Raw genomic sequence first — 25,967 nt, forward strand, 5'->3', positions numbered from 1 at the left:
AACAAAGGACTCATATAATACCATGTTTTCTATACATATATTACTACCTATATTAAACCAAAAATATATTACCTAAAACAAAGGAAGGGTAGATTTTGTAAAATGGCAAGGGAATGTTATATTACCTAAGAAAAGGAAGGGCATCACATTTCCTCAAAATTAAGGAAAAAGCTTATGTGGAGGGCAAATAACATTCCAAGGGAATGTTGAATAACTTCAACCAAACTTAGTAATCTTGTATAAAAAGCCAAATATAACCTTTGTTATCCTAGATAACCCGAACCAAACGCCCAAGTTGACCTAAAACCCGTCAACTATTATTTTACATAATTTAATATTTAAACTTAACATCTAGAAATAATATAAACTATATAATCCTTTCCATGTCATATACTCATAACTATTATTTCATGTTTGACATCCGTATAATATACTTTTACTTCATAAATATATATTATTGATGGCTGACAAATTATACTCCTGATCATGAATAAATGTTCATTTTTAATATATTAAAGGTAGATTATTTGTATAATAAAGTTTTATTTGATAATATACTAAACAATGTACATTTAGTACTCAAATAATATATTATCAAAAAATTAACTTTCAGTGTATTAAAAATGTACGTTATATCAATACCATGATCTATGATTATATTACTCTAATATAATGTCTACATATATTATTACCATTGAAAAATATAAGAAAATATATGATCGAGATATGTGCATAGTAACAGTAATGAAAAATGTAACATAAAAGTAATAATGGTATGTATATTTTTGTCAAAAAAATTGCGTAGTACAACTTTTAAGGTATAATGTATCAAAAAGTAATGAAAACATAGACATAAATAAATAGTACCAACCTCCTCCTCCTCCTCCTCCTTCTTCTTCTTCTTCTTCTTCTTCTTCTTCTTCTTCTTCTTGTTTAACGGGTTAAGCGGGTTGACATGATAGACACTTTTTGTTAACAGGTTCCGGTTCGTTTCGACACGAAACCCGTCTAAACCCGCTAAACCTATTATTATATATAAAAAAACACTAAAATTTAAAGTTAAGTTATATAAAAAAGAAATAAAACCTACAATTCAATCCATCAAACAAACTAAAAAAATATTCAATTTATAACATTCATACAATGATAAAATAACATCCAAAACTCATAATTAAAGAAGTTCATACTAGTTTTTAGAATAAAATTGAAAGTAATAAAAATTCAAATTTCATATTGTTGAACATCAATAATTGGTTTAGGATCTTGGCCTAATTTAGTAAATTCATCCTTAGTTCTTAGCGTGTTCTAAACGGGTTCGTGTAAACAGGTTAACACGATAATGTTAACGGGTTAAAGAGGTTCTTAATAGGTTTAACGGGTTGACCCGTTAAGACACGAAACATAACGGGTCAACCCGTTAACGATCCGGGACACGTTAAGGTTAAACACTAACCCATTATTTTTTTGTCCGATTTTGTATCGTGTTAACAGGTCATGTCCATAATCGCCTGGTCTAATTAGATTAGAAATTTTTGTTTAGTTCCATCATATTTATAAAAATTAAAACCAATCACACCAAATTAATTTATTACCAAACACTTATATTAACATATTCTTCAATCACCCGAAATTAAGATGAATAAATAAATTCCTAACACATAAAGAGTTAATACCATCTATGATCTTCCGAGTATAATGGTTTTGTCACGTTTAATCCTAAACTTTCAAATTGATCATCTATGGTCCTTTAATTTTTAAATTTTTACCATCCATAGTCCAAGTTAACCATAAATGGTCCTTCAACTATCAATTTTAACCCGTCGTGACTGGTTATATTTTGAAAGTTGAAGGACCAATGGTGGTTAACTTGAACCACAATTAGTAACAATTTAAAAGTCGAATGACCAAAACTGATCAATTTGAATATTTAGGACTAAACGTCACAAAATCACTATACTCAGAAGACTTCATGTGACATTAACATATAATATAAATTTAGATTTATATTACACACTAACGATGTGATAGATACATCCATAAAAGGACTAAAAAGTTTTTATTCAACCATATAAATTTGATTTATATTACACACTAACGATGTGATAGATACATCCATAAAAGGACAAAAGTTTTTGTTCAACCATATAAATTTGACTCTAGGCGAGGTATAAGTAGGGCTTGAAGTGGAGTGGCTTTGAAATTAGTCAATCCACAACTTTCAGTCAAATCGATTGGTTCATTTGATAGCCTTCGCATATCAAAGCCATGAACTAGGGTAGCCAATGTCAATTGAACAATTTCTAAGGCCAAAGATATCCCTGGACACATTCTTCGTCCGCTACCAAATGGAATCAACTCAAAATTGTTGCCCTTGACATCGACATCTTTGTGATTAGTTAAAAATCTCTCAGGTATAAATTCATCAGGTTTTGTCCACACCTTTGGATCGCGATGGATCTTCACAAAGTTTGTTATTAGACGGGTCCCCTTTTGAATGTGGTAATTGTCAATGATGCAATTTTCCATAGCTTCGTGAGGTACAGAGAGTGGAACAGCCGGATATAAACGCATTGTTTCTTTAATCACAGCTTGTAAGTAAATCAAATCTTTCAGGTCAGATTCCTCGACACATCTTTTATTCCCAACATGGGTGTTTAATTCATCTTGAATCCTCTCCAATACCTTGTAATTATTTAGTACTAAAGAAAGAGCCCATGTCAATGTTACACTAGTTGTGTCAGTTGCTGCTAGCAACATGGCCTGCAAGACGTATTGCTAATTAGAACATGGAATACATAAAACATAACTTCTTTTTTTTTTTTTTTCAAAAGAAAAAAAAGTGACACTATTTCATTTCCTATTTCTTATTTTTTAATACTTTTATTTTAAAGTACAACTAAACGTATGCTTTATTTTTATTTTCTATTTTTTAGTTTATAAAAAATAAAAAAGCTTCTATTAGTAAACGTTACCTGTAGTCTCTAATCACATAAAAGTTATTCAGTTTTCAATATATATATATATATATATATATATATATATATATATATATATATATATATATATATATATAAAAGTTATTCATTATATTACAATTAGTCAACCTGGTTCACGTGATTCACGTGAACAACGTAACTAAACTAATGTTATGAGATCGAATGAATACTACTCCGTATTTATTAAATGCATAAATCGTCGTACGTAGTATACATGCAATTTCTAACATAAAGTCAACATGAAAATGTTTAGAAAGCTATTAAAAACTAGTTGTTCCTTTCAATAAAGTTCGTGGTGATGTTGAAGCATGACTATGGCAATGTTCAAATATCACATTGGGCAATCTCAATAATAGAGTTCTACTATTTGTCCCTAATAGAATTTTCCGTCATAATTTTTCTTCTTGATACTGACGCTATTGTTTTGTTTGATTGGTTACCTTAAATTACCTTTAAATTAAAAATTAATTAATTCAACCAATTCATAACACCCAATGATTAGAAATTATGTTAGGGAGATTTAAGACCAGAGGAGCAAAATTATTATAGTTAAGAACCATTTTCCATCTCAATAAAATATTTTATTAGTATTTAAATTAGCATGCCAACTCTAATCAATTAAATTGGTCACAAAATTATTATGTGGTTTTATTATTGAGTTTCTTAATTTAAACTGATTAGTTATGGACTATCTAAGCAGGTATAATTAAATAAGAGTTAATTCCATTTTTGGTCCTAGATTTATAGGTGACAATCCACTTTTAGTCCATTTTTATTAAAACATTCACTTTTGGTCCTAGTATTATTGTGGTATGACTAATTTTGGTCCTTTATCAACAAATCAGTGTAAATATCGTTAAATACAATGACATTTCGGTATTGAATTATGAATGTTTTCAAAAAAATAAACATAAAAAATATAGCAATTCAACATATTTTGTATAAAAAAGATTGAAATGTCTTTGTATTTAACGGTATTTTAATGATTTTGTTGTTGGAGGACTAAAATTGGTCATGCCACAATAATATTAGGACCAAATGAGGATGTTCTAATAAAAAAGGATTAAAAGTAGATTGCCACCTATAAATCTAGGACCAAAAATGGAATTAACTCATTAAATAATGAAAAATGCTATCCAGTATTCACCCATCCTAAATTTCCCAATCATGATGTGCCATATATTCATTGGGTGTCATGAATTGGTTAGTCCAGACACTTTTAATTTTATACTAAATAATCAAATTAGATGCCGCCACATCAAGAGAGAAATTTGATCAGAAGAAAGTTTTTAGGAGGAATACTTAGTATTACTCATAATTTTTTTGAAATATTCATGATTCTATTATCACACATTTAAAATGGTATTCGGTATCCCACAAATTGGCTATTCATAAATTATTACTCATATAAAAAGAGAAGTAAAATTGGAAAAAAGGAAATGTGAAAAATTAAAGATTTATACATACCAAGCAAGTGGATTTGATAATCTGATCAGTATCATATCCAGCAGGAAGACTTTGATGAGATGATGCAGTCTCAAATAGTGATAACATGGTGTCCATGAAATCTTCTTCTTCCTTACATTTATCCTTCCTTTTTCTTTTGTGCTCCTCTATCCACCTCTCAGCAAAGCTGTCAATTTCCATGGCGGTCTGCCTCATGGCCTTCTCGTGTCCCCCTATGTCCAACCATCTCAGCCACGGGATAAAATCCCCCACCACCGGCTCCCCAAACAGCTCAAACAATCTCCGGCTAGCCCTCTGAAACTTGCCCTCATCCCCAACCTCGTCCTCTCCGAACAACATGGAAACCGACATGTCCATCACTAGGCTGCCGAACCACTGCCTCATCTCCACCGTCACCGCATCCTTGTTGTCCGACCAGTGGTCGAAGGTACGCTTCATGGATCTTCCGATGTGGGACCTGTAACATTTTATTATTATTATTATTACAACATCATCATAAGTTATATGATAATATTATGTGTTTGATATGACTAGAAGTCAGTACGATCCTTATTATGGCATATTATGATTCCATGTGATATAATTAATCTAACAGACCTTCTCAGCGGTCTTAGCAGCTCGGTTCTGCGGTTCGACAGCAGCTCGAGCACGACGATCTTTCGCATCTCGCGCCAGTAAGCCCCGTAAGGTGCGAGCCCGAGCATGGTGTAGTTGTAGGCCATGATCTCGGAGGCTAGAGCTTTGGGCCGAGTGGCTAGCTTCTTGTCTTTCACTGTGAAGCATTCTTGGGCGGTTTTCGCGTCGCTCACCACCACCACTTGTTGCGCGCCCAGTCTCAGTCGGAATATAGGGCCGTACTTGTCCGCTAAGGAGGCCAAGATCAAGTGAGGAGGCTTCTGGCCGCCGGCGAGGAGGTGGAGATGGCCGATTATGGGCCAGGCACCTGCGGGCTCTGGTGCCAGTTTTTCGTTATGTTTGTGGTTTGATAGTAACGACTTGCATAGAAAGAAGAGGACGACGACAAAAGTGCAGGCTATAGTAGATGTTGATGTTGTAATATTATTGGAGAGTGGAGAAAGGAAGTCCATGGCTTAGCTAGGCTGCTACTCCAAATATTGACATAACCTCTTGATTTATAAGAAAAATTAGGCGCAACTTGCAATGTATGTCTACCCATCATTATCAAACATACAATAAAGAGTATACGCATGTATTCCTTTGATCCACTAAGAGGAGCATAAGGCTATCCTAATATGTTGCTTCACAGTAAAAGACAAGAAGCTAGCCAATTAATTATTTGGAAACAAGCGTCATCAAACTCGAATAACTTCCGAATAAGCCACTAAACTCGGAATAACAAAATAATTAAGCCACTAAAACCAAAAAAGAACAATTAACTCATTTTTAATAGGTAATTTGAATTTTCCTGTCACCTGCGACATTTTTCGACGACCGGGTGACGACCAAGTCACTGCCGGTCGCCTTCTCCTTGGGGAAGGCGACTAGATCTGGTCGCCCTCGCAGCGGCGACTTGGTCGTCGTCGGAAAATGTCGCCGGTGATCGAAAAATTCAAATTACCAGTTAAAAATGGGTTAATAAAATTCAAATTACCAGTTAAAAATGGGTTAATTGTTCATTTTTCCGGTTTCCGTGGCTTAATTGCTTTGTTATTCCGAGTTCAGTGGCTTATTTGGGGTTATTCGGGTTTGATGGCTTAATTGCTTGTTCCCAAATAGTAGGATGACTTATTTGCAGTTTATCCCATTAATTATTTCCTAATATGCTGGGTTGAGGTTAGCGTAATATGTTAGGAATTTTTTCCCAGATTCACAATAAGAATGTAGAGGGTCGTTGCAATCAATTAAAATGTCCTGGAGTACATGAAAAAAATCTTGATATAGAAAGCATTGTTCAAGAAGTAGGGAGGAAATGTTAGCTAGCACAGTAAAGAATTAGGACGAAATTAAAAGAGCAGGGATAAAAGTTGGATGAAAATGCGTCAAAAATTAAAATCCAAAATAACAATTGGTATCAGAGCCGAGGTCTTGGGTTCGAATCAATGGCGAGGCGAAAGTCGAGTCCAATCTTGGATGGGCGAGATGTGAGCGTAGGTCGGGCCAAGTCCAGTCCTAGGAGAGGGATGACCCGGAGGGGATGATGAGCGCGAGGCTAAGGACCAAGTCAGACATGCTGCGCAACTGGACTTGGTGTTCAAAAGGTTGTGGCAGGTACTAGGAGGAAATTATTGGACGTCGGCCGGGTTGGCCAAGGTTAACCTTTGCTCGATTCGAGACATGCCGTTGTGGCTTATGTAGCTAAACGATTAATGTCCACCTACCTATCAACTCATAGAAGGATGTGGCTAAATGGTTAATGTCCAACTACCTATCACCTCTGTGGTTAAGAGTGCTACCTACTCGGAAGAGATCAAAGAAGTTGACAGTCTTTAGTTAGTTTGAAGATGAAGAATAACTTTTGTATGAAGATGAAGAATAACTTTTGTATGGATCATGTAAACACGAAGTGAAAATTTTCAATGAATTATAAAATACTTTTCAAATCTTAATATGTATTGATTTCAAATGTCTCAATTTATTAATTTTATAGGAGTTAATTTCATTTTTGGTCCTAGATTTATAGGTGATTATCCACTTTTAGTTTTTTTTTTTCAAAACATCTTCAATTCCTTTGGTCCTAATATTATTGTGGTATGACCATTTTTGTCCTTCATCAACAAAATCATTTAAATTTCGTAAAATACAAGGGCACTTAGGTCTTCAATTATGATTTTTTTCAAAAAATAAAAATAAAAATAGCTAGTCAACCCACTTTGTATAAAAAAAATATTGAAATGTCCTTGCGTTTAACAAGATTTAAACGATTTTATTGACGGAGGACCAAAAGTGATCATACCACAATAATACTAGAACAAAAAAGAGATGCTCTAAAAAGGACTAAAATGGACGGTCACATATAAATTTAGGATAAAAAATGAAATATACTCATTTTAGTCAAAGCATCGTGTCACTAGGGGTATGCAATCGGTTAACCAAAGTTTTCAAAGGTTTAATCGAACCGATTTTTTTTTTTTCGGTTAACCGATTAACCAAATAAAAATTTTTAAGTTAAAGTTTTAAATCTTTAAAATAATACCTATAATAATAAATCAATAAGAAAATACACAAGCACAATTTCATAACAACAGTACAAACATAAAAGCACAAATTATAAAGTCCAAACATCCATATGTATTTAATTATTTATATATACATATATTTAAAATTTTGATTAACTATTCGCTTAATTCGGTTAATCGATAATTTCAAACCGAATTAACCGTTTACCAAAATTTTACAAATTCTTTAACCATTAACCGAACCGAAGTTTTTCGGTTAAAAAGCAGTTAACAAAAATTTTTCGATTCGGTCGGTTAATTTAAGTATGCACACGTGTACGTGTCACATTAATCCAACAAAAATAATGACGCGTAACTAATTTGATTACATATGAAAATCTAAATATACTTATAATATTCTTGAGATAATAATCTAAATGCACTCAATTTCTTGATGACAAATTGACAACAACAACAATATTGACTTATTTCCTTCTAAATATACTTATAATATTCTTGAGATAATAATCTAAACGCACTCAAATTTTTGATGACAAATTGACATCAACAACAATATTAACTTATTTCCTTATTAATTGTCTGCTGCTTCAACAAGGAAAACGAAATTGTTAGTAAATAACTATTATTACTACAAAATAGTTTTAATATCACATTTGATTTACAAAATTTGTTAGGAATAAAAGGAATAGGCTTATTTTAATATTTGGTAAATCTTTTTTATTGTCAGGAATGAGGTATTATCTTACAAAAGGAATAGCTATTTCCCATGTTGTTCAAGGGCGACGAGGGGGGAGACAGACAAAGATGGGTAAATAAGTCATATATAGGGTATTTCAATTTTATTCTTTTTTTAAAGGTCAATTTTATTTTTTAAATTAACCATATTGTGAATACAATTTCTAAAGCTAGTCCATTTTTTTTTTTGGCGAATCAAATAATGCAATAAAATTTATATTCTATTTATTCCCTATTTCATTCGTTATGAAATATGATTTGTATTCCTCCAAAAATCATATTGTTAACCAAATGTGTTGTAAAGTTCTAGTATGACATGTTCTTTTCTATTTTTATTTGTAGATATCCTTCTACCATGACTATTTTTTTTTTTTTGGGTGCTTCTGCAGCGCCGATAGGGCCTTATCTAACTCTTGGCGTCCAAACTCCATTAGCATTCGCTAAAAGGAAATTTTTAACACCATCAAAGCATACTCCAGAAGGGTGGTATACCCTAGCCCATCCCTTGTGTCATGTTCGCAAGGTGATCCGCACATCTATTCCCTTCCCTAGCGATGTGAGAAAACCGGATAGAAACAAATTAAAGCCCTTGATCAAGTGTTTGCAATCTTTCATGAGCGTCTCCACACCATCATCACTTTCATCGTGGCTGTCCATAATTGTCACCACCGCCACCTAGTACATCTGAACCTAGAGCCGTAGACTCTCCCTTAGGCCTCACATGTATATGCATGTGGTCAATGTTTGAAAAAAAATAAAAATAACAAATCCATTTGGGCATACGTTTCTGAAGCCAAATGCATGTCCCAAAATATCTTTTCTTTGTTTTGTCCACTTTTCAAAATCGTCATATTATTATATAATGTTTTGTCACGCGCATATCAAACATTTTGGGTCTCTCGTCGTGTTTCTCTTGAACCACTCCACATTGGTGAGAACCTTCTCTTTGATGACCAGCCAAACAAACACCTTGACTCTCTTCACGCATTTCATCTTCCAAATCCAGCTAAAGTCCTCATCGCCGTCGGGACTACTTGAAATGAGATTAAAAGCCGAGGCCAACAAAAACTTACCTGAGGTAGATGCCAGCCAGCAAAGCTTGTCTTTCGTTTCCATGTTAACCGGCAATGGGATAGCCTTGATGGCGTCAATTTTAGGGTAAAAGATAGTAATAGGAGGAAAATCAAAACAATAGACAAAAATAGGACAATTTAAAAATTAGGACAAAAATAAGAAAAACTCATTTCTTAAATGCGTTTGTTGTCGGACCCGGTCAAACACAAACGCAAATGAAACTTGCTTATCTCGAGATACAAATGTCTCACTTGCGTTGTTTTTTTTTTTTTTCTTCTTCTTCTTAATTTGGTCTTGGCAACAAAATTGTTGCCAACTTCTCCAACGAAGGAGCCAACGACCAGTTTGGTCGCTGGCTTCTCCTTTGTCGGTGGCTCTTCCTTCACACTAGAGAAGCCGGCGACCATTTTGGTGGGTCGGAGACCAAATTAAAAAAAAAAAAAAACTGACGTATTTGGGAAATGAGTTTTTCCCATTTTTGTCTCAATTTTTAAAAATATTATATTTTTGTCGCTTGTTTTGATTTTCGTCCTATTACTATCTTTTACCCTCAATTTTATCCCATGGGAGGAACACCTGCAATTTATTAGTATCCCAACAGCCGTTAGAGGTAATAAAATCGCATACCTTAGCGTTAGCTATGTGATCCGGAACATCTATCTCCATCTCAATGTAGAGTTGCCCCGAACTGACCCACCAAAAATTTAATGAATTGCCCTTGCAAATTCTCCAGTACGCCCCAAGTTCAATCACATTTATGCCTTTTGCAATGCTCTTCCAACCCCACGATGCATTACATGGGAACGACGCTGTGAAAAAAACTTCCCTCTTTCATGTACTTCGCCTTCATCATCTGAACCCAAAGCTTATCTGGACTGTTGATCACATGCCATGGGGTTGTTATGCCTTGGACCCAGGTCCACCTTGCAAGGTGGACCTGCGTCTACATTCACATACACTATATCCTACATTCACAATTTGTAAACTCCACATTCACACATTACAGGAGTATATGTTTAGTAACTATACTAGTATACTCTAAATTCACATACACTATACTCTACATTCACAATTTGTAAATTCCACATTCACACATTCAAAATTCTATATTCACAGGTCCTATACTCCACATTCACAACTTGAGAACTCCACATTCACACATTATAGGGCTACAAGTTGCTACACATTATAGGGCTACAAGTTGCTAGAACTTCTTAACTTTATTACATATTGACACATGCATAACTCTACATTCACGATTTCTATATTCCATATTCACAATTTGAAACCTCCACATTCACACATACATTCACACATTTCTGGGCAACTCTACATTCACACAATCATAAATCTACATTCACGATTTCTATACTCTACATTCACACTTTGAAACCTCTACATTCACACATTTTTTGACAACTCTATATTCAGCAATATGTTTACTAATTTAAAAAAAAAGAAAGAAAAAAAAAAGACAAAAACGACGTAGTTTTGAATCCAGGTCCACCTTGTGGGTCCACAACATAATTTGCCTATGCGATGCCAGTTTGATAAGAAGATCCAAATTAAAATCTTTGGCCATACAAAGGCCCAAACCTCCTTTGGTTCAACAGGTTCAAAGCAGCTTTGTAAAAGCTATAAGCTCTTTTAATCACAACTAGCGGTGGTACACGCGTTGCGCGTAATGCAAGGCCCAAAGGAGATTTATATATATAATTTTAACACAAAATATATGTTCAAACTTTTTTCATTAAAAAAAAAACATAACATTTTAATATTGACATTATGAGCATAATAGAGTAATAGATCATGATGAAATTATAAGAGAAGATTTATATGTTTCAATTTTTCTCCTTAATTACTTGCGGCCTTTACTACCTTTGCACCCGACATTGCCATATATTAGAGTTTTCCGTTGTGATTATGGTGCCGATCTCAGCCTGGACTAAAGTGTCGGTGGTGGAAATACGAACCTAACCGTACTTAGTATATTTAGAGTTTGCCATTGTGATTATGCCGTCGAACTGACCTAAGACTTAAGTACCGATGATAGAACTACGAAATTAAGTCCGGACTTAATACATTTTTATATGTTATTACAATTTTCTAAGTATAAGGCTTATAACCTATACAATTTACAATTTCACATTACACAAAAATTTTATAAATTCTAAAAAAATTTGCTCTTGCATTTCCGTTTTCGGATGCTGCACGTCAGCCACCTATCCACCACTTTGTTTTTGCTTTTCTGGTGTTTGGTTGTTCCAAATTCATACTATCCATAACACTTTCCTTGCATAGTTTCATTTTCATTTTCCAATGCTTTCACATTTAGCATGCTGCTTGCTATTTCTCTTTATTTTTGGTTGAAGACATTTTATGTTAACAAATACAAAGTAAAATTGTACAATTTTATCAAATCCAAAATATAATTAAAATACAACTGTAAATTAATAAGTGTATTTGTATAGATAAGACTTCAATTACATATTGTGGTTCACTTTCTTATATCAACATTAACAAAGAGTAAAAAGTGATAATAAGCATACAGTTACTCATCATGAATACATCAAAAGAACATAAAAAGTAATCCCAACATAGATCCATATAAGTTTAACATTAAATGTTTATTTGAACATATGTATTACGTATGTTTAAACTGACTATCTATATTTATAGTTTTAGGATAGGAATATGGATATATAACAATTACGGAGTAAATTATAGTATTAGTACTGATCGAATCGAAGATTCCTTTCCATCAGGGTTTCAGTCTTTGTCTCCTAAAAACTCGTTTAGACGATCATGCCATTTGATCCTTTTTTATTTTTTTTTGTTCTTTGTCTCCTTCAAAACATTGGGTTGCAGATCAGTACTTAAATGTATTCTCATATATACTGCAAATAGCCACACGTAATTTCAGCCCAATCCAAATAATTATATTGATAGACCACCACCAGCAGCCCATATCAAAACCACCTCAGCCCAATAGCTATTCTAATAAACAACCCAATCCTTCAACGAAATAAATCATAATTCTTCCATTGAATCTGAACTGCCAAGCAAAATAACAGAACAGATGTGAAGTAAGAAAAAAAACAAAACAGATTTGAAAATCAAGAGCACTTTGTATTATTGTATAATTCCATCACAACATCCACCATATTCAATAGAGAAATGCCATTGTCTGGGTCTTGTTTTTTGTTTTATTCTTCTTGTTTTTGTTTGGTGGGGGGGGGGGGGGGGNTACATGAATAGTGTGAATGAAAAATAATAAGGCTGATATGAAAAAAGAATAGTGTGAATGAAAATTAAAGACGATTGCTAGGTGGCCACTAAAAATAATAAAAGCAATAATGAGTTAGTGAGTCATCAGTGGGAATAAAGCTGATATGTTAGGTAAAAGAACGATGAGGGAAGCAGATTAATAATACAAATATACAATAATATATTATAATATATATAAACATTCACGGCTTCACCTGCTCAATTAAACTAAATAATATGGATCTACCTTCTTGTTGCTTTCTTGTATGGTTTGTCTTCGTTTTTAAGCGATATGGGAAAGAAGCATAAGACCAAGCGTGTATAGTTTACCCTTTCTTTTTCTCTGATTAGTAAAACTATAATAAACAAAACATTATTATAGATTAAACACAACAAATAATATTGTCAAATATTAAAAAAAAGATATTTTAGAAAATATTTATAGTATTAATATTAATAATAACGTACTTACTAATACTAATAATAAATTAAAATAAATAAGACACATAATAATAATAATAACAATAATAATAATAATAATAATAATAATACCGTACTTACTAATACGAATAATAAAATAAATTATACATTTATTAGTATACAAAAAGAGATATAAATCAAAGATATAATCTTGATTAAGACTTATTATATTTTTTTTATATATACCTATACATATATGTGCACTACTTTTTATAATCTAATGACAAAGTATCTGTACATTAATAAAAACGGAGAAATTTATATTAACAACCATTAATTTCGATCATCTTCCCTTGTCTTCCACTTTTGATGACTCTCCATATTTGTTTTGTCTTGTTCCTCTTATTGCTTGTTTTTGTTTTCTTCCCTTTTTTTTTTTGGGTTTTGTCCCTACATTTTTTTACTTGTTCCTATTGTTTCTTTCTTACTTATTATTGAGCTCCCTGTTTTTTTTTTTTTTGAAATAAACCAAACAAACCAGGTTATATTATTGAGCTCCCTGTTTGTCATTACCCCATACTCACATGGTATACTATCTGAACAACCGATTATCAAAAATGACTATTTTTTCTAATATTTGAATTAATTTTGCAATGGAGTTGTAATCATTCAATTGAATTCATTTTGTATACAGTTGAAACGTGCAGAATAAACAAAGTTTCAATTTAAAAAGAATAATATCTCTCAAGAGAACAACCAAAATATAATACTCTGTATCTTTTTGGGGCAATTCAAATGATAAGTCGATAAGATACAGGTTTAAGTCGAAGAACATTGAAAAAGGAAAATAACATCAAATTATTGGGAATCAACAAGTTATAGTGCAGACGTAAAAAGTTAAACGTGCAGCAAGAAGTTCCAACTTCTTGTATGTGCATGGGCAGGTGTTCCAATTTCACAAACAGGCTCATAGGCTATGACAATTTTAGACGACCAATCTGATACCGGCTCTGCAACATCAGAGAACAAAAACAAAAAACATATTTACTTAAGGAATTCAAGGCAGCTTGAAACAATATCAACATACCGATTATGGTGTCTTGTATGAAGCAGAGAGAGGTTGATGTCCTTCCACACGATGCAACGACGAACGAGGGTGACCGACGACGACGTGGATGGGGGAGGCAGTGAGAAAACCAAGCTAGAAGGAGGTGGAGACAGGCGCAAACGGCGTGGATGGCTTTGAGTTTACCTGCGAGTTTTCTCAGGTCGTTTTTGCTGTGGTTTCCTTTCAAAAGAGAGATGTGAGAGATCAAAGATCTGAATGTCTTGATTCTTCTACATCCTTTTTCAAGAATGAATAGCCAGAGAGGAAAAAAAAAACTAATTAAGAATCCTCATGGATGTGTCGGCTGCTCCTTTTTTTACCTCCACTAACTTTTAGCTCCTTCTCAATCACAAAACATATTTAATTCCCTATTCTTTCTTTTCTTGAGTTTTTTTTTTTAAGTTCTTTTTTTGAGTTAATTCCCTATTCTTCATATTCCTCCACTCTTGCTATCTTTTTACTCCACTAACTTTTGGCTCCTTCTCAATCACAAAACATATTTATTTCCCTATTCCTTATTCCTTCACTTTTGCTATCTTTTAAGAGCAAACAAACAGAAATTCCCACTAAACACAGTCTTCAATTTCAATGGATATATAAATATAATAAAGCCACATACCCAACTTGATCCACAAACTCTTGTCATCTAATCAGTCGGAATTTAAAATGCGACCAACTGCGAAGCACCGTAAAATTTAAAATAATAATTTCATGTTGCAAGGAACAACTAATATTACACATAGTACAACAAATTCCTCCGAAAAAGTCTTGGGCAAATTATAAGTGGCTCTTTATATATACTATAGTTATTATAATATTATAGTATATAAGATAAGATACAACAAATAATATTGTAAAAATTTTTAATATTAATAATACCATACATACTAATAATAATAATAATAATAATAATAATAATATTATTATTATTATTATTATTATTATTATTATTATTATTATTATTTTGTTTTATGGAGCCATGTGTCATGTTGTATTTTTTTTTTCTCCTTGAGAATTAAAAAGATGAATGGGGAGGTGGGAACAACAGGAAAAAGTTGGAAGTTCTTGTTTTATCCATTTGTATCTTTTACTCTTGAAGAGGATAAGAACAAAAAAAAAGGAAATTTTTTAAACAAAAATCAGGAATTTATGGGAACAAATCAATCACCAATACGGGCATGTAATTCTACTTGGAACATCCATACATCCATTGTCACTGTAACCTCAACTCCAGGCAGCAGCAACAGGCCTAGACCTCCGCAGCAGCCAACGTCACCGCAGCCTCAATCTCCGCCGTAGCCCGTAGTCACCAGAACTATCGCTCAGCCATCATCATCGGCTTAGCCGCCAACCGATCACCACCGCTGAGCGCCTTCTTCCCTGCTGTAGACACGGCTGCCGCTGTCGCAGTACGAAGCCGCCATTTTTTCTTTCCAATTCAGCAGATCCGAACCACATTAGTAAAGCCAATATTCAATATGAAATGGTTTTGCCGCGTGAAAATTTAGCCATTTAAAAACTGCATGGAATCAGATTCCACTACAAATAGATTTGAATTCAATTTAAATTACCAGTAGGACCACGCATGAATTGTTTGTCAGCCATTGAAGATCCCACCCGTCGGTCACTGAAGGGAACGCCCGTACCGGAAAAAAAAATGTTGCAACCACTGAAGGGAACGCCCGTACCGGAAAAAAAAATGTTGCAACGGAAGTAGCACCACCGTCAAACTACAAAAAAAATGTTGCAACGGAAGTAGCACCACCGTCAAACTACCAAAACCTCCCTGCAACGGAAGTAGCACCACCGTCAAACTACCAAAACCTCCCGGAGTCGGAAGTAGCACCACCGTCAAACTACCAAAACCTCCCGGAGTACAGCACTCGAATTGAATATCAAATTTGATAATAAAGTCCAAAAAAATACAAACAAAAAATGCCTACTAAAATGATCGGAAAACTCTTTAACTCCAAGACACCATTTCAGTACATCATGAGTCCCAAAAAGGGCCAGCAAATTAGATGGCAAACACATAAATTAAATATTTACTCTCGCGGCCACATGCCGTGACCGTCAGTATGCGTCGCCAAGGTACTCAAACCCATGAGCCTGTAGATATATCACGAACCCTGAAACGGTAGATACGTGACAAAACTGAGTGTGATGAAGAATAGAGATAAAATTATGACCTTTCATCTTCTGGCGGATGAGGAGCAGTTGCAAATCTTAAGAGAGGCAACGACTTTCTTCTTCGATCTGGCAGCGTGGGATCTGAAAAAAAAAATGGGGTGAAGAGGGTGAGAGGGTCGAATGGAATTGGAATGCTAGAGAAAGAAGATAAGAAATGAATAATTGGTTTTCATTTGTTCGCATTCCAACTAATCCACCACTTTAGTGAAAAGATGGATAATACAACAAAAAAATATATAATTGTTTTTTTTTAAAGCAAATATATAATTGTTTTCATTATTCATTGTCGTATGAGTGGTGTTGATGCTTTCCCACTATCTTTTGTTTGGTTTTGTTTATTATTTCAAAGCATTATTGTGTTGCCCACTTGCGTCCTTATTGGTATGTATGGATAGCAGTCATGTATATAATATTCAAAGTAGACCCAAGTGAATAGTGTTAGAATTGTCATTCAGCAACCTGAATTCGGACGGCCGATCATCGGTAGGGGCAAAATAGACCCTTCTATTTGCAAATAACAACAACTAATGCACAATGTACAAAAAAAGCCGCCTGAAAAAGTCTTGGGCAAAAATAAGGTGGCTCTTTATATTATTTTAAGATATATGAAGACATATCAAATAGATAAACTGAAAATAATATCATCCAAACCATTATTCCAATCAACCCACATAAAACAAGTCATTGCAAACTCAAGATCCATTCCAATAACTGAATATTCAACTAACTCTCAAATGGCCATTTTATTGTCTTACTCAAGAGAATTATAACAAAATATTACAGCCACTGTTACAACTGAAATTGAAAGTCTTATTCAAGAAATCTTATAAGTAAACTCCTGGATCTCTAACTAATAGTTATACCTAATGACAAATTCCCTCAATCTTTCACAAGATGGATGCTCATTACCACCAAGAGATTGTTACTTCTGCCAGATTGCATAGCGGTGGCCGCTAGTTGCAAGTCTCCACTCTGCCCCAGCCGGGCACCACGACCCATCACCGATCTTCATGCAAATCTTTTCTCCAATTATTGCTGCATATACATTTGGCTGAGCCTCGAGAATTCTTATAGACGATCGGCTGTTTATGCCTTGATTGCGCCGGATATCAATCTATAAATGCAATCCGGGAGTTAAACAAATACTCAATTTTGTTTATAATTGGAAAATAGAAGAAAAAAAAACAAACTGTTTATGTAGAGATTATTGAATAAGACCATGCTTAATTAACATACCAGCCTAACGATTTGGTCATGAAGTGAATTTCCCCAGTCATAGAAATGATCGTAAAATACTGCTGGAGTCCCCGGATGAGTCAGAATGTAGGCATAGCCCTGGAGTTGACAAGCATTAGAGAACAAACATAAGAGACATTAATCTATTGCCAAAAACNAAAAATGTTGCAACGGAAGTAGCACCACCGTCAAACTACCAAAACCTCCCGGAGTACAGCACTCGAATTGAATATCAAATTTGATAATAAAGTCCAAAAAAATACAAACAAAAAATGCCTACTAAAATGATCGGAAAACTCTTTAACTCCAAGACACCATTTCAGTACATCATGAGTCCCAAAAAGGGCCAGCAAATTAGATGGCAAACACATAAATTAAATATTTACTCTCGCGGCCACATGCCGTGACCGTCAGTATGCGTCGCCAAGGTACTCAAACCCATGAGCCTGTAGATATATCACGAACCCTGAAACGGTAGATACGTGACAAAACTGAGTGTGATGAAGAATAGAGATAAAATTATGACCTTTCATCTTCTGGCGGATGAGGAGCAGTTGCAAATCTTAAGAGAGGCAACGACTTTCTTCTTCGATCTGGCAGCGTGGGATCTGAAAAAAAAAATGGGGTGAAGAGGGTGAGAGGGTCGAATGGAATTGGAATGCTAGAGAAAGAAGATAAGAAATGAATAATTGGTTTTCATTTGTTCGCATTCCAACTAATCCACCACTTTAGTGAAAAGATGGATAATACAACAAAAAAATATATAATTGTTTTTTTTTAAAGCAAATATATAATTGTTTTCATTATTCATTGTCGTATGAGTGGTGTTGATGCTTTCCCACTATCTTTTGTTTGGTTTTGTTTATTATTTCAAAGCATTATTGTGTTGCCCACTTGCGTCCTTATTGGTATGTATGGATAGCAGTCATGTATATAATATTCAAAGTAGACCCAAGTGAATAGTGTTAGAATTGTCATTCAGCAACCTGAATTCGGACGGCCGATCATCGGTAGGGGCAAAATAGACCCTTCTATTTGCAAATAACAACAACTAATGCACAATGTACAAAAAAAGCCGCCTGAAAAAGTCTTGGGCAAAAATAAGGTGGCTCTTTATATTATTTTAAGATATATGAAGACATATCAAATAGATAAACTGAAAATAATATCATCCAAACCATTATTCCAATCAACCCACATAAAACAAGTCATTGCAAACTCAAGATCCATTCCAATAACTGAATATTCAACTAACTCTCAAATGGCCATTTTATTGTCTTACTCAAGAGAATTATAACAAAATATTACAGCCACTGTTACAACTGAAATTGAAAGTCTTATTCAAGAAATCTTATAAGTAAACTCCTGGATCTCTAACTAATAGTTATACCTAATGACAAATTCCCTCAATCTTTCACAAGATGGATGCTCATTACCACCAAGAGATTGTTACTTCTGCCAGATTGCATAGCGGTGGCCGCTAGTTGCAAGTCTCCACTCTGCCCCAGCCGGGCACCACGACCCATCACCGATCTTCATGCAAATCTTTTCTCCAATTATTGCTGCATATACATTTGGCTGAGCCTCGAGAATTCTTATAGACGATCGGCTGTTTATGCCTTGATTGCGCCGGATATCAATCTATAAATGCAATCCGGGAGTTAAACAAATACTCAATTTTGTTTATAATTGGAAAATAGAAGAAAAAAAAACAAACTGTTTATGTAGAGATTATTGAATAAGACCATGCTTAATTAACATACCAGCCTAACGATTTGGTCATGAAGTGAATTTCCCCAGTCATAGAAATGATCGTAAAATACTGCTGGAGTCCCCGGATGAGTCAGAATGTAGGCATAGCCCTGGAGTTGACAAGCATTAGAGAACAAACATAAGAGACATTAATCTATTGCCAAAAACAAAATAAAACTTATAAAGCCTCAAAGGACAGTTGATTGAAAATATTTCTTTATACCTCCATAACATGACTGGAAGGAAAAGGCCAGTGAGCCTGCACAGAGCAGTACTTCTTTAGTTAGCAAAATAATTGAAGGAAAACGGGCACTGTTTGTACAGAAATAGCTAGTCATATCAGAGAGAGAGAGAGAGAGCATATTACTTATGCTTTAAAGACATAACACCATTCCAAAAGATGCAATACACAACTAAAAAAGACATTTAGAAAACAATAAAAGGTCACCTGAGTGGATCCCGTGTCATGGTTATCAATAAAAGTGACGGCCCTTGAAGGCCACCATCCCATGACTCCTGGAGGCTTCCCTTGAGCGTCTCTCAAACGCCAGAATTCTCCTTTCACGGCTTCCTAAATAGATTGTAGGTCAATTCATTTATTAATCCACCTAATTTAGTTGCATAAAATGCCCTACATAGAGCTTCAGATGAGAAATAAGAAACTAAACTTGCAGGCAATTCAATTTTGATAGAGATACAAATACCTTAAGATATTCGATATAGATAGTTCCTAAGCATATAATCTTAGTAGAAGAGGATTCACATTGATAAACAACCTAGTGTCTGAAGGTCATTTAAAAGAGGGCATAAACATTTAAAGTGAAAAAAGAAAACCTGTAGGATTGCTTTAGTTGTGAAATCAAATGCAGCTGAAAGTTGCCCAGTTCCATCAATCCAGTTAATGATCCTTTGTCTGTGACTATCTGCATGAGATTTAAAAGGAAAAAAGTTTAAATATAAGGAGAAAGTCACACAGAAATATAAAGACAGGAAAACTTTAGTAGAAAGCACAGTGCCTTGGTTGTAATCCAAATAGGTGCCTCTATAATTGCATGTATCCCAATATTCACCAATAGAAAATATTGGCTTTGCTCCCTCTATATATTCCTTCACATACTTCGTGGAGTACCTATATATGCATGCAACAAAAGATTAGCAATAAGAATAAATTGAATGAGAGGAAGATGGAAGAGTGAAAAAGAATTAAAAGCTCCACATATTCTCTACCCTTTGGCAAAATCAAAACGAAAATCTTGGAACCCAACAGTGTATCTTAGCCATCGTAACCAGTCAATAATGTCCTTTCGAACAAAGCCTTGAGTATGATCGATATTTGGAACACCATGAAAATTGTCTCCAGTGCTTCTGTTGCCCTGAAAGGCACAATTAGATGGATAAAGCAAAGAGAAAAATGCTTTAATTTAATTTAGATACAATAAAAGCATTTGGTATTTCTAACATTTCAAATATTATATATTATCTGGTAGATTTCTCCTAGAGTTTAGCTTTAAGACCTTGAGTAAAAAAATTGTACAAATCTATAAAGTAATCTCTTGAAGTGATCAACAAATTGGCTACTATAATATTCTTACCAGTCCACCACTACAACATGTAACAGCACGCTCATCCCAAGACAATGGAATTCCGTCATATCGGTTATACCTCCCACCATGTCCTTGAGTAGTCCCAACACGATGATTTATGACTATATCAGCCATTGGTCTAACTTTGTACTGCTTCATCTTATTGAGTAGAGCCTTTAAGAGGTGTTCAGAACCATATGAAGAATTGAGATTATAGAGATTTTGTGGAAGGTAACCTGTCATGAAAGAAGAGAAACATTTTCTGTATAGCAGTAGAAAGGGAAGCAAAATATTGGTTCAACTTCACTAAAAGTATTTTCGGCTTTAACCTTCTGGTGAAAATGAATGAGAAGCCGGAGGCAACCATGCACTTGTAAATCCAGATTTTGAAATATCAGGAACTTTTCTCTCTAAGTTCCTCCACCAATCATGCTTGTGAGATTCCCAATTGAAAGCCTGCATATAAACCATCACTTCTTGTTGTCATCATTACTATTAAATTTACAAAGGATCTGTTCTTCAGCGAGAGAGGCACTTGGCTTCTAACTTTATCATTTTATAATTTCTTAGTAGTTACTCTACACCAAATAAATTGAGCCAGCACTCAGCTCCCTAAAATTTGCATGACTCTTGAGATCACCAAGCAAATAGCAAAGTCAAGCTATTGCCTAATGATAGATATAGAAACATGCTTCCTATCTCAACTATGAAGATCTCTCATCATAATATGCATCAAATAATTCAGATTTTTTTCTTTGTAGTAACAGGGAAAGTAAAAAATTTTAACATAATCAAGTCACCTGTAAGATGATCTCTTGTCCATTGCGTATCACAACCACTGAAAATGTGCCAGACCAAAATTCAGTTAGTAGCATTTATTTGTATCATTTCCCGTCTTAGATTAGATTTATAAGAAAATTACAAGTTTCTCAAGGCTTTCTATCATAAATAAATAATCCAATATGTGAAAGCAAGGTCAATAGCAATGAGATGCCAAGTATGACAGCAGATTTCTAAACGAAAACAGAGCACTTACAGGGGTCATTCTGTTGTGAGTTATTATCCCATCCCTGTACAGCAAAGAATCTAAGATCAGATAACCAAAGAAAACATCCACCAAGCCCACTGATACAACATATCAGTGATAAACTTGTTTATACTTTATTTCAACTCTCTGTTTTTCCTCTTAATGATCTCATTTAATTTGTTTTCTCATCAATTCTCCATGTTTTGGCCTCTAAATGTTTAGATGATGAAAAGTAAAGGAGCAATGAATAGAAACAAAACGGAATAGGATGCATACATTGGTATGATAACCCATATCCAATCAAGCGCAATTTCACAAAACCTTGACACTGGATTAAGCAAAGTGAGGCCCGAGAACAGTATCCTGCATCCAATAAATATTGTCATCCATGGTTGATGATTCCATCAAAATACATGAATATGAATAAAAAATAACACATCTAAAACCAAAAATTATAGTATTCCGTACAGATAGAGCAAGAAGAAACAAAAAAGTGCATGCATTAAGTTAAACAAATCAAACATAATGGTTGGATAATACACAGGCAGTTTGGTATTGTGACTGAAAATCAAATAAGCCTCACCTCTGGCCAGTGATCAGCTTGATCACTAGACTAAACGTTCATTTAGCAGGGAAAAAAAAACGATTAATTTGAAGAAATTCAGCATACATACCCGCGCCCTATGCTCCAAAAGAAAGCCCGATCGCAGCGTGAGTTCACCTTCTCCGGCTCGTCGGTATTTATAACAAAAGGAAATGTTGAAAAGGCGAAAAGCTGTGATGAAACAGGATAAATTCACAAGAAACGGAATCAATCGCCAATTGTGAACCACAGAGAGCAGGAAATAGAGAAAAGCGAGAATCTATGCCCGCGGAAAAGAGAGGATTCGGCAAGCACGGCACGGAATGCGCAGCCAGCCAATTCCGATATCCAGGATTCTGCAGAATTGGGGGACAGATGTTTGCGGATGAGGATCAAAATTCAAAAGGAACTCCACTTTGCTCAGGTATCGCTCCTCCGAGTAGAGAGAGCGTTTGGTGTTCATGGTTTAACGGTTGAGAATTGTGAGATTGAAAGTGCGTGGACTGTCGTTTCTGGATTCGGACTTGGTGGGAATTGAATTTTATGAACAATAGGCAGGAAGAGACTACTCAATTTCCACTTTAATTTTCGAGTGATAAACTTGTTTTATGTTTTCCATTTTTCTTTACAACAATGAAATTTTTTATAATATAGGTAACGTATCAAAGATTTAATTTTTATTTAGTAAGCATTCTTGATTCAACCGGTTATTAACGAACCAAACACAAACAAACATGGTTGTTCACATTAATTAATGTTCGCAATCGCGTTAACGAACACTAACAAATGTGTTTGTTAACATTAACGAACACTAAACAAGCAAACACATGCACATATTCATTTCGTAAACAAAAAATAACATATGTTCATGACTATAAAAAATTAGACTAAACTAAAGTAACATTTTAAAATTATTCATAAACATCTTAAATGAATACGAAATGAGCATGTTCGTGGACATTTAAACGAACATTAAACAAATCAGTTCATGAACGTTATTAAATGAACACTAACGAATGCTTTAACAAACTCTTAGTAAATAAGCATGCAAATAGTCAGACGTCTGTTTATTAAATCAACTCTAAAATTTGTTCATTTATGTTCGTTTACTTTGATAAACGAACGCTTACTGAACATAAACATGAATAGTTTATTGAAAACTTTGTTCGCTAAAACCCAAATTTGACAGTAATACTAAATTTGAATAATTTGTAAACTTTAAAATAAATGATGCTTAACTTAGCTGTAAGCTTGTTATAAATAGTAAAGAAAAATACATTGTTATTAACTCTTTGTTCTAACGATGAAAAGAATTAATGGGACTAAGAAAGAAATTAGATAAACAAACAATTTTTTTATAGCTTTATTGCACATTTGCACCATCATCCCAGTCAAAAGTGACACTTCATCACTATATATATCATGCATTGCTCATTTGCTCAAACTATTGATGAATTGATATTGGCATACATTTCTTTATTTAGAAAAGTTATCAACTTGAGCCGAGGTATACCCCTCTTGTTTTATTAATTACAAAAATACAAATATAGAAGAGCAATGGGAAACACAAATATAGAAGAGCAACGGGACATGCATTCAACCTTATCTCCTTGTCCATCATGGGCAAGCAATCTAAATTGGGAATAATAACAGGAAAATTAGATTTTTAAAAGTACAGTACATAGTGATGAATATATATATATATATAGAATACTAATCATATGAGAACTATGCACCCAAGTTAGAACGTGAGGACAAATCTAAACCATTGATCTGTAAGATCTGATAGATGAGAAATCAAGTAAAAAATGAGCGGGGTCATTTTCATAAATATAAGGAGAGAACTAAGAACTATTCATAGTTATTCACATGTTCAGGTCAACGAATCAGATGTAATTTTAAAGAAACGACGTAGTGGTATTTTCGTAAATAACTCAAACTTTTGTGCAAGTAAATGTGTTATAATACAAGTAGTTGATGCACATTTGCAAGTAAAAAGTGCAAGTAAAATCACTTACAAGTGCACCTATTTTCACTTACAGGTGCAAGTAATTTACCTTGTTAACATTGGTGTACCTAGGTGCACTTAATTATAACATTAGGTACAACTAGTTATAACGTTAGGTGCAGTTATTATTGATGCTTAATGTACATTTTACATGCACCTGTAATACAATTTACTTGCACTTAGGTTCATTATATGAAACTGCTACTTGCATTTGTAATACCTTGTAATACATTTTACTTGCACTTTAATATTCAATTATTTACGAAAATGTCACCGCGTTTAAAAAAAAAATAGTGTTTCTGATCCGTTAGATTTGTCTCACTTCTTTCCTGGGCGAGTAGTTCGCACCTGAATGCACTCCTATATAGAAGAGGTTCGGGTGAGAAGAAAGTCACAAGTGAGAAATGAGAAAGAATCTCAACCCTAGATAAAAAAAAATCGCTACCTACGAACTTCAACAATGTGCTCTGAAAGAAGAGACAATGTGCACTGGAAGGCAAAAATGCGCATTGTAGGCACAACAATGTGCTCTGAAAGAAGGGACAATGTACATTAGAAGTTTGGAAGAACTGGAACTCTGGAAAGGCGAAAATGTGCACTGGAAATAGAAAAATATAGAACAACTATTGAAAAGACTAAATTTAATGCATGATCTCCAACACAAATCATAAAAGATCACAATATTCAACTAAAATTAGTGATTCAATAATGCTCTTTAAATATATATATATATATATATATATATATATATATATATAACACTTATGATCTAAAAACTAGAAAGCACAATAATATGCACTGCAAGGCACAACAATATGCTCTGGAGGGCTAAACAATGTGCTCATGATTGCTCAACAATATGTACTCTAAGGCAAACAATATTCACTACGAAGGCACAACATTGTACTCTGGAAGGTATAACAATGTGCTCTGTATGCCATAACAATATGCTCCGGAAGAAGGAACAATGTGCACTAGAAAACAAAAAAATTAATTTACTTACACAAAATTACAATAATGTCACCACATAAAAAAAAAAAAAAAAACTCCAATTTGGACTCTTATTGATTTGAACTCAATCTACGGATATAATTACATCATATTTCTCACCTAAGGCAATTGTTTCACATGATCCTTATATATATATATATATATATATATATATGAAAGAGGTTCAGGTGCGGTTAAAGCTTCCCGTGCGGTGATCAATACTCTTTAAAAAAATTCTAAACTAATACTTTAACCTTCTAATCTACGCACCTTAAGTTGGATTGACATAAATATGACTTCGTAGAGAAAATCTTATGAAGAATATTGGTTGTGTTTTGAAACTGCAAAAAAAAAAAAAAAAAAAAAAAAAAAAAAAAAAAAAAAAAAAAAAAAA

The 25,967-nt window shown here is 33.9% G+C and overlaps 2 protein-coding genes and 4 long non-coding RNA genes across 6 annotated transcripts; all 6 read right to left on the reverse strand.

Annotated features, from left to right (window-relative positions):
- Window positions 1–2,022: 2,022 nt before the first annotated feature.
- Window positions 2,023–5,553, reverse strand: LOC116007375 (cytochrome P450 CYP82D47-like). The gene is made up of 3 exons (XM_031248037.1): window positions 5,061–5,553; window positions 4,464–4,920; window positions 2,023–2,760 (listed from the first exon to the last, which is right to left on the reverse strand). Exons 1-3 carry the CDS (start codon window positions 5,549–5,551, stop codon window positions 2,137–2,139), a joined length of 1,572 nt encoding a protein of 523 aa, XP_031103897.1. The 5' UTR covers window positions 5,552–5,553; the 3' UTR covers window positions 2,023–2,136.
- Window positions 5,554–13,798: 8,245 nt separating this feature from the next.
- On the reverse strand, window positions 13,799–14,703 carry LOC116005545. The gene is made up of 2 exons (XR_004094986.1): window positions 14,184–14,703; window positions 13,799–14,106 (listed from the first exon to the last, which is right to left on the reverse strand). It is a non-coding gene; the product is annotated as an uncharacterized LOC116005545 (long non-coding RNA).
- A 553-nt stretch (window positions 14,704–15,256) lies between these two features.
- LOC116006591 lies at window positions 15,257–16,545 on the reverse strand. Its single transcript, XR_004095166.1, has 3 exons — window positions 16,394–16,545; window positions 15,776–15,831; window positions 15,257–15,633 (listed from the first exon to the last, which is right to left on the reverse strand). It is a non-coding gene; the product is annotated as an uncharacterized LOC116006591 (long non-coding RNA).
- Window positions 16,546–17,078: 533 nt separating this feature from the next.
- Window positions 17,079–17,772, reverse strand: LOC116006590. Its single transcript, XR_004095165.1, has 2 exons — window positions 17,631–17,772; window positions 17,079–17,508 (listed from the first exon to the last, which is right to left on the reverse strand). It is a non-coding gene; the product is annotated as an uncharacterized LOC116006590 (long non-coding RNA).
- Window positions 17,773–17,915: 143 nt separating this feature from the next.
- LOC116006592 lies at window positions 17,916–18,308 on the reverse strand. The gene is made up of 2 exons (XR_004095167.1): window positions 18,157–18,308; window positions 17,916–18,076 (listed from the first exon to the last, which is right to left on the reverse strand). It is a non-coding gene; the product is annotated as an uncharacterized LOC116006592 (long non-coding RNA).
- Window positions 18,309–18,841: 533 nt separating this feature from the next.
- On the reverse strand, window positions 18,842–23,127 carry LOC116006589 (probable alpha-amylase 2). Its single transcript, XM_031247025.1, has 13 exons — window positions 22,667–23,127; window positions 22,269–22,355; window positions 22,002–22,035; window positions 21,766–21,803; window positions 21,295–21,421; window positions 20,975–21,201; window positions 20,610–20,755; window positions 20,399–20,511; window positions 20,217–20,305; window positions 19,831–19,953; window positions 19,606–19,641; window positions 19,394–19,492; window positions 18,842–19,271 (listed from the first exon to the last, which is right to left on the reverse strand). The coding sequence occupies exons 2-13, from the start codon at window positions 22,284–22,286 to the stop codon at window positions 19,080–19,082; spliced, it is 1,242 nt and encodes a 413-aa protein (XP_031102885.1). The 5' UTR covers window positions 22,287–22,355; window positions 22,667–23,127; the 3' UTR covers window positions 18,842–19,079.
- Between the last annotated feature and the right edge of the window lie 2,840 nt (window positions 23,128–25,967).

The sequence above is a fragment of the Ipomoea triloba genome, chromosome 15 (assembly GCF_003576645.1).
Source record: "Ipomoea triloba cultivar NCNSP0323 chromosome 15, ASM357664v1".
NCBI classification, from domain to species: domain Eukaryota; kingdom Viridiplantae; phylum Streptophyta; class Magnoliopsida; order Solanales; family Convolvulaceae; genus Ipomoea; species Ipomoea triloba.